Here is a 13962-nt window from a genome sequence, read left to right as displayed (position 1 = left end):
TGTTGTAAAGTGACCATGTGGAAGTGGTCTGATTGGATGTAGAAGTTGAGTGGTCTGAGGTCCAGTATTGGCCTGAGAGAGCCGTCTTTTTTGGGAATTTGAAAATAAAGGGAATAGACACCTGTTCCTTGATGAGATAAAGGAACTGGTTCTATTGCATGTTTTTGTAATAGTGCCACAACTTCTTGTTTGAGGAGCGTCAGATGTTCTGATGACATTGGACGCTGTTTGGGAGGTATGTTGAGAGGAGTAGAAGTGAGTTCTAGGCAATAACCATACTGGATAATTAGTCTTACCCACTTGTCTGTTGTGAAGGAATTCCAGACAGGCAGGAACAGTGAGAGGCGTCCCCCGGCAGGAGTGGGATGATTTGGGGGAAGCACAGGAAAGTCACTGTTGGTATTAGGGGAGCTGCGGGTATTATTACCCCTGCCTCCACCCTTGTTGACGTTCCCCCTATAACGTCCTCTTTCGTATCCTCTGGAAAAGGAGTCCTGGTTGGGACTTTTGTAGGATGAGGAAGAGTGTTCTGTTGTATTTATTTTGGAGCCTGCTCTATGAAAGGAACGCCGAAAGGAGCCTCTGTTAGAAGGTGACTGCGAAGCTTCCATAGACTTGGCAGTCTGTGTCCTTTTTATCTTTTCTAAGGATGTGTACACTGCAGGGCCAAAGAGGTGCTCCTGGTCAAAAGGTTGATTAAGAATGGTATTTTGTACCTCTTGTTTAAACCCTGATACTCTGAGCCAGGTATGTCTGCGTAGCAACATACTGGTATTTACTGCACGGGACGCAGTGTCTGCTGCGTTGAGCGCACATTTTATGGATGTATTGGTGATTAGTTTGCCTTCTTGTATAAGGTAATTGGCTTTGTCCTTATATTGTTGAGGTAGATGTTGAATGAGGGTTTCTAGCTCATCATAGTGAGCCCTGTCATACCTTGCCAGAAGGGCTTGTGTGTCGGCTATCTTCCATGAGTTTGCGGCTTGAGACGCCATAGGTTTGCCTGATGCGTCTAATAATTTAGATTCTTTGTCAGGATGTGGTCTCACCTGACCCCTGAGACTTTGCTCTTTTGCGTGTATTGGCTACAACCAAGGAATCTAAAGTAAGTCGGCACTTTATGTATATGGGGTCAGAAGGAGCTGCTTTGTATTTTTTATCTATTCTGGGGTTCAGAGCCCTAGCTCTAACTTGGTCTTTGAATACCTCAGGGGCGTGTCCAAGAAGCCCTTTAAGCATTGGCAAGACATGAGTAGATTTTTGTGGCTGGTCAAAAGTTTCTAAAAGAAAGTCTTCTTCTACAGGGTCTGAGTGTAGTTTGACTTTATGGTATGTTGCGGCCCTATTAATTAGTTGGGCAAACGCTACATTGTCATCTGGCGGAGAAGGTTTTGAGGGATAGAAGTCCGGATCGTTATTTAGATCAGGATCCGTAATATAGTCCTGCCAAGGGTCTGGTTCTTGTGGTGGATCATCAGGGTCCTCAGTGTTTAATGGTACTATATCTTTATCCCCTTGCCCATCCCCAAGTTCATCATCACTATCCTCTGGTTGTGGGGAATGTGGTGGAGAGATGAGTAAATTGGGGTTAATTGGTGGCGTGGGTGGTGGTGAAGTATTAGTACCCATCTATATCTTCATTAGAGGAACTGGTGCCTGTGGTAAATGTTCTGGTTTCCTTTTTGGAGGTAGCTTGGTAACTATGTGACCAGTCATTGGATGGATTAAAATTGTGGTTTCCTTTGGATCAGGGAGAAAAAGTTCTTCGGCAGCGACAGTTTTCTTTGGTGTGGAAGATTTCTCCTTGGAAACTGGTTTCCCTGGCTCAGAGACATTCGATGCCAGTTCTTTCGGCTCCGGAGGTGTTTGTTTAGGAGGCTGAGTTATGGGAAGCTTGTCTTTTAATGTTTTCGGCTTCGCGGTCTTTGGTGCCAAGGTCTTATCCAGTTGCTTCGGTGCCGAGGTATTATCCAGCTGCTTCGGCGCTGAGATCTTCTCCGGTTGCTTCGGTGCCGAGAGCTTCTCAGGCTGCTTCAGTGCCTAAAGCTTTTCCAGCTGCTTTGGTGCCAAAGATGGTTTTTCGGGACCAGGTGGCTGGCTCGAGCCGGAAGGCTTTTGTTTGTCCTTTGGCGCCGGGCCCGAAGGCAGAGCGCTGGAAGTTTTTGTATGGTGTGGACCTGAGCCTGAAGGCGAAGGTGTCAGTTGAGCCTTTCTTATGGGCTTGGGTAGGGTGGGGTTCTCAGTACTCACGTCCCTTTGAGCTGGGGTAACGGCTTCTTCGGCGTCGGAGAAGTCTACTTTAGAGTCTGGGACCTGTTCTTCCGGTTCTGGTTCCAGAAGGCTATCAGAGCCTGGATGGAAGAAGTCCAGAATAGAACCTGTGCCTCAAGACATCTTGTGGCGTCGAGCTCAACGATCCCGGATGGTTTTCTTGGACTTGAATGATAGACAAGCCTCACAGTCATCCTCTCTATGTTCTGGAGAGAGGCACAGATTACAAACAGGATGGAGGTCAGAGTGTGGGAATTTAGCACCACACTGAGGACATTTCTTAAAAGGAGTCCGTTCCATCGACGTCTGTCTTTACCGGCGAGCGTAGGCCTAACGGCCGGCGCCGAAGTTCGCAGGTGAAGTATTTCGAAGCTGTTGTCGAAGGTGGGCATAAAAAAACCCGCAATCGAGACAATACCGTTGATTAGCTGTGATTGCGCGTCAAAAGTGGGTTCGATAACGACACAGACCGGGAGCGCAGCACGTCACATCCGAACCAGATGGCGGAAAAAAACTATCTAGCGATGGAGCAGAAGCCCATGGGCACTGTCGACCGAAGGAGGAGTCACCAACCTTGTGACTACAAGACTTCTTTGAAGACAAAAACAACATGCAGACCTCCAAGGCCATCACCAGATGGCAATCTATGCAAAGGGGTACAACCTGCAGCTCATATGCCTCAAACATATATATATGTTTGTGTGTGTTTTTTTGTGTATTTGCACACATATACAAAAGCAAGAGCAATGCTCGGATTCTCTTTGCGGGCCGCTTCCCTCTATTTCCATTCATTCTCAGACAGACTTTATTAATTCAACAAAGGCTTTGGCACATCACAGGAAGATTTAGTGCTGTTTTATTTCTCTCCTGCACCCAGGAGGGGAATAAAAGTGCACTAACTCTTCCCATGGAGTGCAGGAACCTTTGTTGAGTGATAAAGATCTATAGATAGATAGTATATATGAAAAATTATACCCACCTTGGAAGCATCTCTTCGTAGCGTGTTGTGCTGTAGATTCACATGCACTGTATACCTGCCATCTAGTGTTAGGCCCGGACATTTGCAAGTTTTTTTCTTCGCAGAAGTCTTTTGAGTCCTCTCTTAACGGGCAATGCACATGGGCACTGAATCCATGTTTGACTTTTGTTTCACACAGCGAGTGGGAGTAGCATGGAGTGGTGAGCAGACAGAGTGTGGTGCACGTGTATTGCAAAAGAAGCCTCAATTAGCAAAGAAAAAAGATCTGTGATCTGAGCCCCACGCTTCGGAGGTGAATGGTGGGTGCAAGGTAATCTGCAGCACTATACGCCACAAATAGAGGCTTACGTGATAATTAACACTTTCCATTCGTAGCATGTATTGCTGTCGATAAACATGCTCTGCATAGACTGTAAAGAAATAACCCACTACAAGCAGTGGCTAGATAATGCAGATCTGAAATAAAGTCCTTAAGACCATCAGGCCAACCATAGCCAGTTGTATGGCGAGGAAATCCACACAATAATGCTAAGTGAATGTGCATGGGGTTGACCAAGAGACTGTTTTACATATGTCTGCCAGGGCAATGTTCCCTAAAGAATAGGGACATCTCTTTTTGCCTTAATAGTAGGTCTGAATGCACATAACAGTCCATCTGGCAATACCTGCTTTGTATATAGGCTGACCCTTGTGGGGCTTTGTTAAGGTTACCAAAAGCTGGTCTGCCTTGTAAAAGGCCTTAGTCCTGTCACTATAATGCATGAGCGTGCATTTAACATCCAGAGTGTGGTAGGCTCTTTCTGCTTTTGAGTATGGTTGATGAAAGAAGATTGAGAGTTCTAAAGTCTGGATAAAGTGGAAAGGGGAAACCACTTTAGGCAAGAAGGCAGGGTTGGTTCTGAGCACTACCCTGTCCTAATGTACTTGAGTTAAAGGTTCCTGTAATGTGAGGGCTTGCAATTCACCAATGAGTCTGCGAGAAATTACTACAACAAGAAAGGACACTTTCCATGTGAGGTATGGAGTGGGCATGAGCCTACTGGTACGAAAGGGGGCGCCAGGAGTCTGGTAAGGACTACAATGAGATTCCACACTGGGGAATAACCCTTTTGAGGCCCTCCGTGAAGGCCTTAACCACTGGTATGAGAAAAAGGGAGGAGTGTTCCCTGTTTTGCATGTAAGCTGCAATGGCTGGTAAGTGAAGCCATATGGACAATGTGGCTAAGACTAGACCACATTCTTGGGGGCCTATGTGTTTAGGAATGCAACAGTGAACAAACCTCTTCCCCCCGGCTGCAAACCACACCTGAGTGCTTGGTCTACTCGACTCTTGTAAGGTGTCCATGCATGCTTGCAGGAAACATAGGTATCCAAACTCTAAGCCCTCATGTGCCAGATCACTGGATTAAGTTACGTGTGGTCTGAATCCTTGATCTGGGCATGGTTCCTGTTCCTGAATACCAGGGCTGTCTGACCCAGGAGAGGTCTACGAGAATGAGACGTCTGCTGCATCTTCTACACCACAAATGGAAGAAGTGAGAGACGCAAATACGAATAGACCAGTTTATTCATAGTGAGTTGTCCATGGACTGTGAGTGTGGGTACCTGGATGCGAAGTTTGGGCATTTTTCGTTTCAGGATGGGAAAAAGATCTATATATAGGGTATCACACCGTTGGAGGTAGCTGAGGACTTGTGGGAGAAGTGCCCACTCGTGTACTTGTTGGTACGTCCTGCGCAAGTAAGTCTACAAGTCTGTTGTTCACCACCGGAAGGTATTCCGCCATTAGGTTAATCCAGTGGCAGAGGGGGCCAATGCCAAGCAGTCTGAGCTAACAAACAGAGGGGAAGAGAAGGAGTGCTGCCCTGCTTTTGTAGGTAGTACACAGCAGTCATGTTGTCTGTCCTGACTAGTGCCACTTTGCCACAAATGAGAAGGAAGGAAGGATTTGAGGGCAAGATGAATTACTCCGAGCTTGAGGTAGCTGATATTGTGAGCCTGTTGATGCAGGGTCCACACTTCCTGTACTGTAGTTGGATTGAGATCTGAGAAATCTTTATAAGTGATTAAAAATGGAAACTATTGCGTCATACGAAGTAAGAGGGAGATTTTGGGTACAGCATATATAAACTCTGCAAAAAATACATAAGCTGTATTATGCCAAATCTTATTATTAACTATGATAGTTAAATAATTAAAACAAAATAGAATGATACATAAAAATAAAATGGCAAATGCAAAATAATAAAACATGTTTGTTGCACATTTTAAAATTCATTGTCCTAAAATAAAAAGGGTCATAAATTGAGGAAAAAGATGGAAGGGAAGGTCAGGGGATGCGATGGGATGCTGGAAAGGGGCTTGGGGCGTTATCTCCCAACTTCCAAAATAAGAAAAAAATGGTGTGAAGAATATGAAAAAAAGAATTCAAGCTCAAATTGTTACTTATTTTTAGTTTGTGGTTATAACACATTTACTACAGCATGTGCGAATTGTTTTTTTGTTTTGAGGTGGTGATCATTGCTTTGTTGAGATTTTCCTTTTTAAATAGTCCCCTAAAACAATATAATGAGGTTTCTCTACCATTTACCATTTACTGCAATAAATAATAAGCACTGATATTATCGGTTTGCTATAGAGATAGCTGCCATAGTTATAGTTTCTTTCACTTGTCAGCCCCACATCATCCCATGATCAGAAAAAGACAAGCTTGTGGTTGCCAAAAGAGTCGCCTCCAGAACAAGGTGCACGGGGCCGTAGTGGAAGTTACCTGCAGCAGCCAGTAGCAGCGCCGATGGAATGTTGGAACAATCGAAGAGTGCACGTAGCAGCCATAGAGACACTGAAAAGAGAAAGGGAAGGTGTTAGAATGACGTAGATACTCCGCCAATGCAACACAGGGGGAGCTGCACTTTCCAATGACTAGGGCAGTGGTTTAGGATGGCCATTCCTCTAGCAGGAGCACCAAGTTTCTTACTCTACGAAAGTACTAGTGAATCATGTCCTGCAGAAGCTCTGCTATTGAAAGTCCTCAACCCCCACAGGGAAGGGAATGCATCAAGCTCTTGACAGCCTGTGGATTGGGAAGTCCTACTGCAGTAATGGTGTGCAATACAGCTGAGGCAATTCAAATGGATCCTGCCTTGAAAGTAGCGGTGGGCAGAGCATTGTTTTTTACTTGCATAATTCCACAGAGTTACGTAAAAAAACTCTGCAAGATTCCAAAGACTTCCGCAAGCGAGCGGAATTCGGCACGTCGCGCTGCTCATGCTGATTTTTAGCAGCGGGATCTTCTTCCATGCTGTAAAATTAGCACGTACAACCATGCAGTACGCTGGGGATGGGGGGGGGGGGGGGGGGGGGGGGGGGGAGGGGGTGAGGGGGACTGCTTCTTTCTACCACTCAAGTAGATTTCTCAACATGAAGGGTTACAATCTGCCGCGACCGCCCGCGTTGAGAAAATCTCACTGGGAGGCGGTCTAACGCCTGAAATTGCACTAGGGGATGCGACTTCTCGCTCATGCCCCGTATGAGAAAAAAACTCTGCCACACAGCGCTTGGCTGAGTTTCGCCAAAACTCTTAGATAATCTCATAGCGTGGAGCGGGAAAAACTCCACTAACTCCACCAGTGGAATTTTTCACCCACCCCTACCTGAAAGCCCTGGCATATATGGGAATACTGAGTGTCCCCCAAACAATGGCGCCCGCTCTTCATTCTTCGGTACCACACACTGGCCAGGCCAATCACCTGTACCATGGTTCACTATCCAACTAGAATTGTATTCATTGCACAATTTTTCACAATGTTATATAAAAGAGCATAATGAGTGTTACTATGCTAGGAGTCACAATCCGTCAATACTTCTTTTGAGCACCACCAATATCCTTGCAAAGAACATTCTGTACAGAAAAAATGGATGAAGACATTGTGCAGGTCCTCCCCTGTCGAAGCAAACATACTCGGAGCAGACTGATCCACAGCTGCTGCCAGACATCGCTTTGCCTCTAAGCCCTACCTCGATAAAATGAAAAAAATATTATTCATTAGAGTAGGGGGCAGAGGTTTAGGATTTCTTTTGTGGGTAAGAGCTCCCTTTAAGACACATGAAGAACACTTAACAGGATGATGGTTCCTAGGGTGAATAGGGACGTCAACGATACAACCAGCTGAGGTACTGCTCTTGAGGGAAGTGCTCTGTGATGCAAGAGGCACTGTTGCCCAAGTCATTGAGTTTGTGAGAGTATGGCAAGCAACTCATCACAATATGGGAAAGACATATACTAGGGAATAAGAATTAATGAACTGGAATGTATGGGCTGGTCACAGGTCCTATACACACACGTGCTCTTTGGCATTGCTTTTATTTCAAGGTGTTAGGGTAAAAGGACCTCAAAGATATAATAAGCAAGACAGGTATCCTTAGTAAATTAATGAACCGTTATTTTATCTGCCTTCTAAAAAGACCCTGGATAATTTTTGGGAACAAGAAAAAAAAAACAGTCATTTAAGGAAGAAATGTAATTTCTAAAAATGGTATGAAGTACAAATTTTCCTCTCATTAGTAGAATGAAAGAAAATGACAAGAAAGGCATCCGAGGCTCACAACTGTGCTAAGTCTTTCAGGCTGTTGGATGACCTACATTTCCCAAAAGGCGCAGTTACAGACAGTTGTAAATCAGTTCACCTTGAACATCTCTTCTTCATGGATAATCTCTATGAGGGAGGAAGTGCTGTTCAAGAAATCAGCATGGATACCTATGATGGAGAACTAAGAATACAAGTAAATAACATGGTTGGCGCCAAGTCAGTTGCTGCTCCTCAGTTCTCATTTTGTGGGCTCTTATTTGTCTGACTGAAGAAGAAAGAAGGAAGGACAAAGCTTATTTCCTAGTGTCAGGGAGACACTAAAATACTTAATTTAGGGCCATTAAGGGGAGAGAAGGGTAGTAGCAAGTGGGCTACTTACCCCTGAGGTCACTACACCCCCTTGATGACCACTTCCTTCACTTCCTTTGGGGAGTGGGCATTATCCTGTCCCAGAGTTCCTAATTTCAACACAACCAAGATGGTGAAATCCTAATTTTTTTTTCACTTCAGGTAGACCACCTTAGGGGGGCGTCTAGCCTGGAGGTGCAACACACCTTATTGCACAGGTTATTTCCCGCCTGTCCAGGTGCCAAATGGGCCTCAGTGCAGGGGGTGGCATCCTCAAGGTCTGGGGGAAGCCATACTTGCATATCAACGAGGTGTTCTTTTTGAAGTTCATTGACTTGACAAGCTAATTTACTAGCCTTCCTGCTGGAGGAGGTGTAAGGTTTGTGTTACTTACCCTGTAACGAATATGCTACTTACCAGTATGCATCTGTTCTTGGCATGTAGGGCTGCTGACATTCATATCTGTGCATAGATCGCCGCCTAGTGTTGGGTCCGGATGATCGCACATTGTTGTCCTGGAAGAGTCTTCGAAGTATCACGAGATAGGTGGCTCCTCCCCTGGACTACAGTGCGCATGGGCATCGACTCCATCCTCAGATTGTTTTCAGCCATTGTGGCCAAGATGGAGTGAAACTAAGTGAATGATGACCATGCTAGAAGTATGTGTGAATGCTGCAGCCGCTACAGGCGCCGGGGAGGAGGGCGGGCGATATGAATGTCAGCAGCCCTACATGCCAAGAACAGATGCATACTGGTAAGTAGCATATTTGGTTCGAGGCATGTGGGCTGCTGAATTCATATCTGTGCATAGAATACATAGCAGTCCCTCCATTAACGGCGGCCGCCCGTGCCAGCTGCAGCAGTTTTGAAAAGTGTTTTTAGAACAGCCTGCCCTACAGCTGCCTGCTGTTTGGAGTGCACATCAACACAGTAATGTTTTGTAAATGTGTGTGTGGTAGACCATGTGGCTGCTCTACATATGTCTTCCAAAGGAATATTTCCAAGGAAAGCCATGGAGGCCCCCAACTTTCGGGTGGAGTGGGCCCGTGGTGGAATGGTGAGAGTGCGCTTGGCTTTCTGATAGCAGATCAGAATACATTTAACTATCCACCTGGCTATACCAGCCTTGGAAATGGGGTTACCTTTGTGTTGTGGCGCAAAGGCAACAAAGAGTTGTTTAGTCTTCCTAAAATCCTTGGTCCTATCAATGTAATACATTAGGGCCCTTTTGACGTCAAGTGTGTGGAGCATTCTCTCCGCCAGTGACTCTGGATTTTGGAAGAACACAGGTAGTTCTATAGTCTGGTTGATATGGAACTGAGACACTACCTTAGGAAGGAATTTAGGGTTAGTGCGAAGCACCACCCTGTTAGAATGAATTTGAATAAATGGCTCTTGGATAGTTAGTGCCTGGAGTTCACTAACTCGTCGTAGCGACGTAATCGCTATAAGGAAAGCCATTTTCCATGTCAAGAATTGAATCTCGCAGGAATGCAGTGGTTCAAATGGGGGACCCATCAGCCTGGTGAGGACCACATTGAGGTTCCACTCTGGAGCTGGTGGCGTCCGCGGAGGAATGACTCGTTTGAGTCCTTCCAGAAAGGCTTTATTGGCAGGCACCCTGAAAAGTGAGAGGTGCTGCCTGTTTTGGAGATAAGCAGCCATTGCGGATAGATGTATACGAATGGAAGCATAGGCCAGATTACATTTGTATAGATGTAAGAGATAACAAATGATGTTCTGAATAGATGCATCCAGCGGGTTAATGTTGTGGCCTGCACAATAAATGACAACCCGCTTCCACTTCGCCGCATAGCATGCTCTGGTGGTGGGCTTCCTTGCCTCCCGGATGATGTCCATACAGTCAGGAGGTAAGTTGAGGTAGCCAAACTCTAAGACCTCAGGAGCCAGATCGCCAGGTTGAGCTGTTGCGGATCTGGATGCTGAATGTCGCCATGGCTCTGCGTCAAAAGCCTGGGTGTGAGGCGCAGCCTTTGATGCGATACCACGGACAGTTCCAGAAACGTGGTGTACCATGGTTGACGAGCCCACGTCGGAGCAACCAGGATGAGAGTCATCGAGTGCTGCTTCAACTTGCGTGCCACCAGCGGTATTAGAGGTGCTGGGGGAAAAGCGTACGCAAATTTGCCTGACCAGTTCATCCATATCGCATTGCATTGCGACTGTGGGTGTGGAAACCTGGCGGCAAAGCTTTGGAATTTTGCGTTCTCCTTTGTGGCGAGCAGGTCTATCTCTGGATGACCCCACCTTTGGAAGTACAGGTGGAGTACCGATGGATGTATCTCCCACTCGTGCATTTGGTGGCTGTACCTGCTGAGCAGGTCCGCCATCTGATTGTCTTTGCCTGGGAGGTGTTCTGCTATGAGGAAGATGTTTCTCTGAATGGCCCACTTCCACATGCTCTGAGCCAGATGAGACAACTGTGGAGAGTGTGTTCCTCCCTGCTTCTGAATGTAGTACATGGCCGTCATGTTGTCCGTCCGGATCAACACGACCTTGTTGCACAGATGTACTTTGAAGGCTTTTAGTGCCATGAAGATCGCCATCAGTTCTAGAACATTGATGTGCATCTTCCTTTGCTGTGGTGTCCATAGTCCCTGCACAGTGTAATGGAGTACATGAGCTCCCCATCCCTGGAGAGAAGCGTCCGTCGTCAGGATGATCTGTGGCACAGGCTCTTGGAACGGTCGTCCCTTGCAAAGGTTTTGTGGATTCCACCAATGCAGAGAGTTGTATGCCTGACCACTCACCAACACTAGGTCTTTCAACTGTCCGTGAGCCTGAGTCCACTGACGTGCTAAGCACTCCTGAAGCGGACGCATATGTAGGCTCGCGTGCGGGACTATGCAGATGCAGGAGGCCATCATGCCTATCAACTGCATGAACACTCGCGCTGGAAGCGAGTGTTGAGGTCTGAATCTTTGTATCAGCGATTGAATGCTGTTGACCCTCACTGAATTTGGCTGTGCTGTGGCTGCCAGAGTGTTTAACGTCGCACCCAGATACTGCCGTATGTGGGCGGGTTGCAGATGGGACTTTGGGTAATTCAGTGAGAATCCCAGATCGTGAAGAAGGTGAATGGTGTGGGACATGTGGGAGGCACACTGCTGGGCTGACTTTGCCTGGATGAGCCAGTCATCCAGATAAGGGTAGACGTGAATGTGTTGTCTCCTCAGGTGCGCCGCCACCGTCGCCAGGCACTTTGTAAACACCCTGGGTGCTGTGGTGACCCCGAAAGGCAAAACCTTGAACTGGTAATGTTGGTTTTGGATGGTGAACCAGAGGTATTTTTTGTGTGACGGGTGCAGCAGAATGTGAAAATACGCATCCTTTAGATCTAAAGTTGCGAGAAAATCCCCCTGACTGAGCAATGGGAGTACTTGCTGCAGGGTCAGCATGTGAAAGTGCTCCGATAGAATGTACTGATTGAGGGGTCTGAGGTCCAGTATGGGTCTGAGGGACCCGTCCTTTTTTGGTATCAAGAAGTACAGTGAGTAAACTCCTGTGCCTCTTTCTTCTACGGGCACGAGCTCGATTGCCCCTTTTTGCAGCATGAAGAGGACCTCCTGCTGCAACAAGTGCAAATGCTCGGCGGACATAGGACGGTGTCTTGGGGGTATGTTGGGTGGAGTGGATGTTAACTCCAGACAATAACCGTACTGTATAAGCTGTGTGACACACCTGTCTGTGGTGATGGATTTCCAGACTGGCAGGAACTGTTGAAGTCTCCCCCCGACCGGTGTTGCGTGGTCGGGGGGCAGTGGCAGAGGATCTGGAGTTGTTGTTTCCACGACCCCTGCCTTTGGGGCTGTTTCCACGATATCCACCTCGACTTTGTTTGGTGTATGTGGACTGCGTGTTGCCTTTATAGTACTGCGTGGTTTGGGAGAGCTGGCCTCTGGAAACACCTCTAGTGCTTGAGCGACGAAAAGAACCACCCCTGAATTGCTGGGACTGCAAGGCCCCCATGGACTTAGCAGTTTCAGTGTCCTTTTTTATCTTTTCCAAGGTGGTGTCCACCTCTGGGCCTAACAGATGATCAGGGTTTACTGTCTGATTAAGAATGGTGGTCTGTATCTCTGGCTTAAAACCCGAGATTCTGAGCCAGGCATGTCGTCTCAGCATGACGCTAGTGTTGACAGCTCTGGCCGCGGTATCAGCCGCGTCCAGTGCACATTTAATAGAAGCATTGGATCTTAGCTTCCCCTCTTGGATGAGCGTCTCAGCTGCCTCTTTGTATTCGTCTGGCAGGTGCTGCAACAGGGTCTCCAGTGTGTCATAGTGTGCCCTGTCATACCTCGCTAGGGTTTATCACCCTGGCTCTGGTAGGCTCTTTAAAGATCTCCCCAGCATGTTTTAAGACACCCTTCAACATAGGCAGAGTCTTGACAGTTCTCTCTAAGACGGAAAATGTGTCAAAAAGAAAGTCCACTTCAATGGGGTCAGCATGGAGCTGGACGACATGATTTTTAGCCGCCCTTTCAATGAGGGCATTAAACGCCGCTGAATCCTCTGTAGGCAACGTTTTTACAGCATAGAGTTGAGTGTCTGGTGTAGAGTGAGGATCACCTGGGTCAGCACCAGCTGCCCAGGGTTCATTGGTATCATCAGGGTCGGTGTAGTGAGGATAGCTGTACTCATCATCATCATCATCACCTTCCCCAGTGTCCACGTCAGAGTAAGTGGGTGAGACATCATGGCCATGTGGAGAAAGTGGTTCCACAAGAACAGGAGTTGAAGTGGAATCCTTCTTTTTCTTTAAAGGAATTTTAGAGGACTCCATTGGCTGTTCCGGGGCAATTTTCCGTTTATGGAGGGAAAGTCTGCCTGTTTCGGCATCAATAAAGTGTTCTTGTTGTTCTTCCAACGAAGATTGTCGATGCTTTAAGGTTGGGACCACCGTCGTCGACTTCGGCACAGAGGGCACCTTCTCGGGCACGCTGGCGCCCATCCTAGGGGTGAAAGCCTTCGGCGCCACTTTCGGCGGCAACGTGAAGTGAATGGGCGTTGACGCTTTTTGAGGTTTCAAACTTCTCAGCACATTAAAGCCACAACGATGCCAGTGTGGGATTTAATGAAAAATGCATTCAGAGGGCATCTTAGAGATGCTGCCTGAAAAACGACCAGCCTCTGGTGGGTTCCCTGACTGGAACACAAAAGCCTGCCACCACGAGTCATGTTTCTGGACCCCTGGGGTGGGAACTTTCGCATTGGCACCTAGGTCTGGTTGGCAAGCCTCAGTGCACTGTCATAGTCAAAATCCAGCTTCCAGTAGCTAATAAGGGGATAAAAGTGGGGGAACAACTGCAATACAAACCCAGTTTCCTACAAAGGCCATCTAGCCTCTGAGACTTTTCATGCAATCAGAGGGATTGTTTAAATCACTGTACTGGAGGTATTCAGGAGACAGGCTGTTAAGTTATGTTAACTGATGTTACATTGTGCTGCAATATCTTGCCTCTGTCCTTGGTCATCAGGTACTGTCCATGCAGCAGGTACAAACTGTTTTGGACCACTATTGCCGGATACACCTGGTTCTGGTGTGTTCCTCTTGTTTCGTGGCTTTGGAATGGGAAGAATGACAACAAAATGTCCGGGACCAGTAGATCAAAAGGTAATCTCCCACATATTTCAATTACAAATACCTGGACATAAAGTCTGGGAATTTTGTTTTATCTGCAGTAGTGAATAGATCAACCTGTGGAAGTTCCTGCAAACTGAAGATCTGATTATTACCCGACTGTTGATAACACT

The 13962-nt window shown here is 46.9% G+C and overlaps 1 protein-coding gene across 4 annotated transcripts in view; it reads right to left on the bottom strand.

Moving 5' to 3' along the window:
• CAMTA2 (calmodulin binding transcription activator 2) overlaps positions 1–13962 on the bottom strand; it is an 897177-nt gene that overhangs the window by 575418 nt on the left and 307797 nt on the right. For all 4 annotated transcript variants that reach the window (XM_086946206.1, XM_086946207.1, XM_086946208.1 and 1 more), the window contains exon 6: positions 6021–6092. In XM_086946206.1, coding sequence (XP_086802332.1) covers positions 6021–6092 — 72 coding nt within the window. The remainder of the gene's footprint in view (positions 1–6020; positions 6093–13962) is intronic.

The sequence above is a fragment of the Lissotriton vulgaris genome, chromosome 12 (genome assembly GCF_964263255.1).
Source record: "Lissotriton vulgaris chromosome 12, aLisVul1.2, whole genome shotgun sequence".
Lineage (NCBI taxonomy): Eukaryota > Metazoa > Chordata > Amphibia > Caudata > Salamandridae > Lissotriton > Lissotriton vulgaris.
Note: the sequence above shows the minus strand (reverse complement) of the source record. Positions and strands in the feature narration are given on the sequence as shown.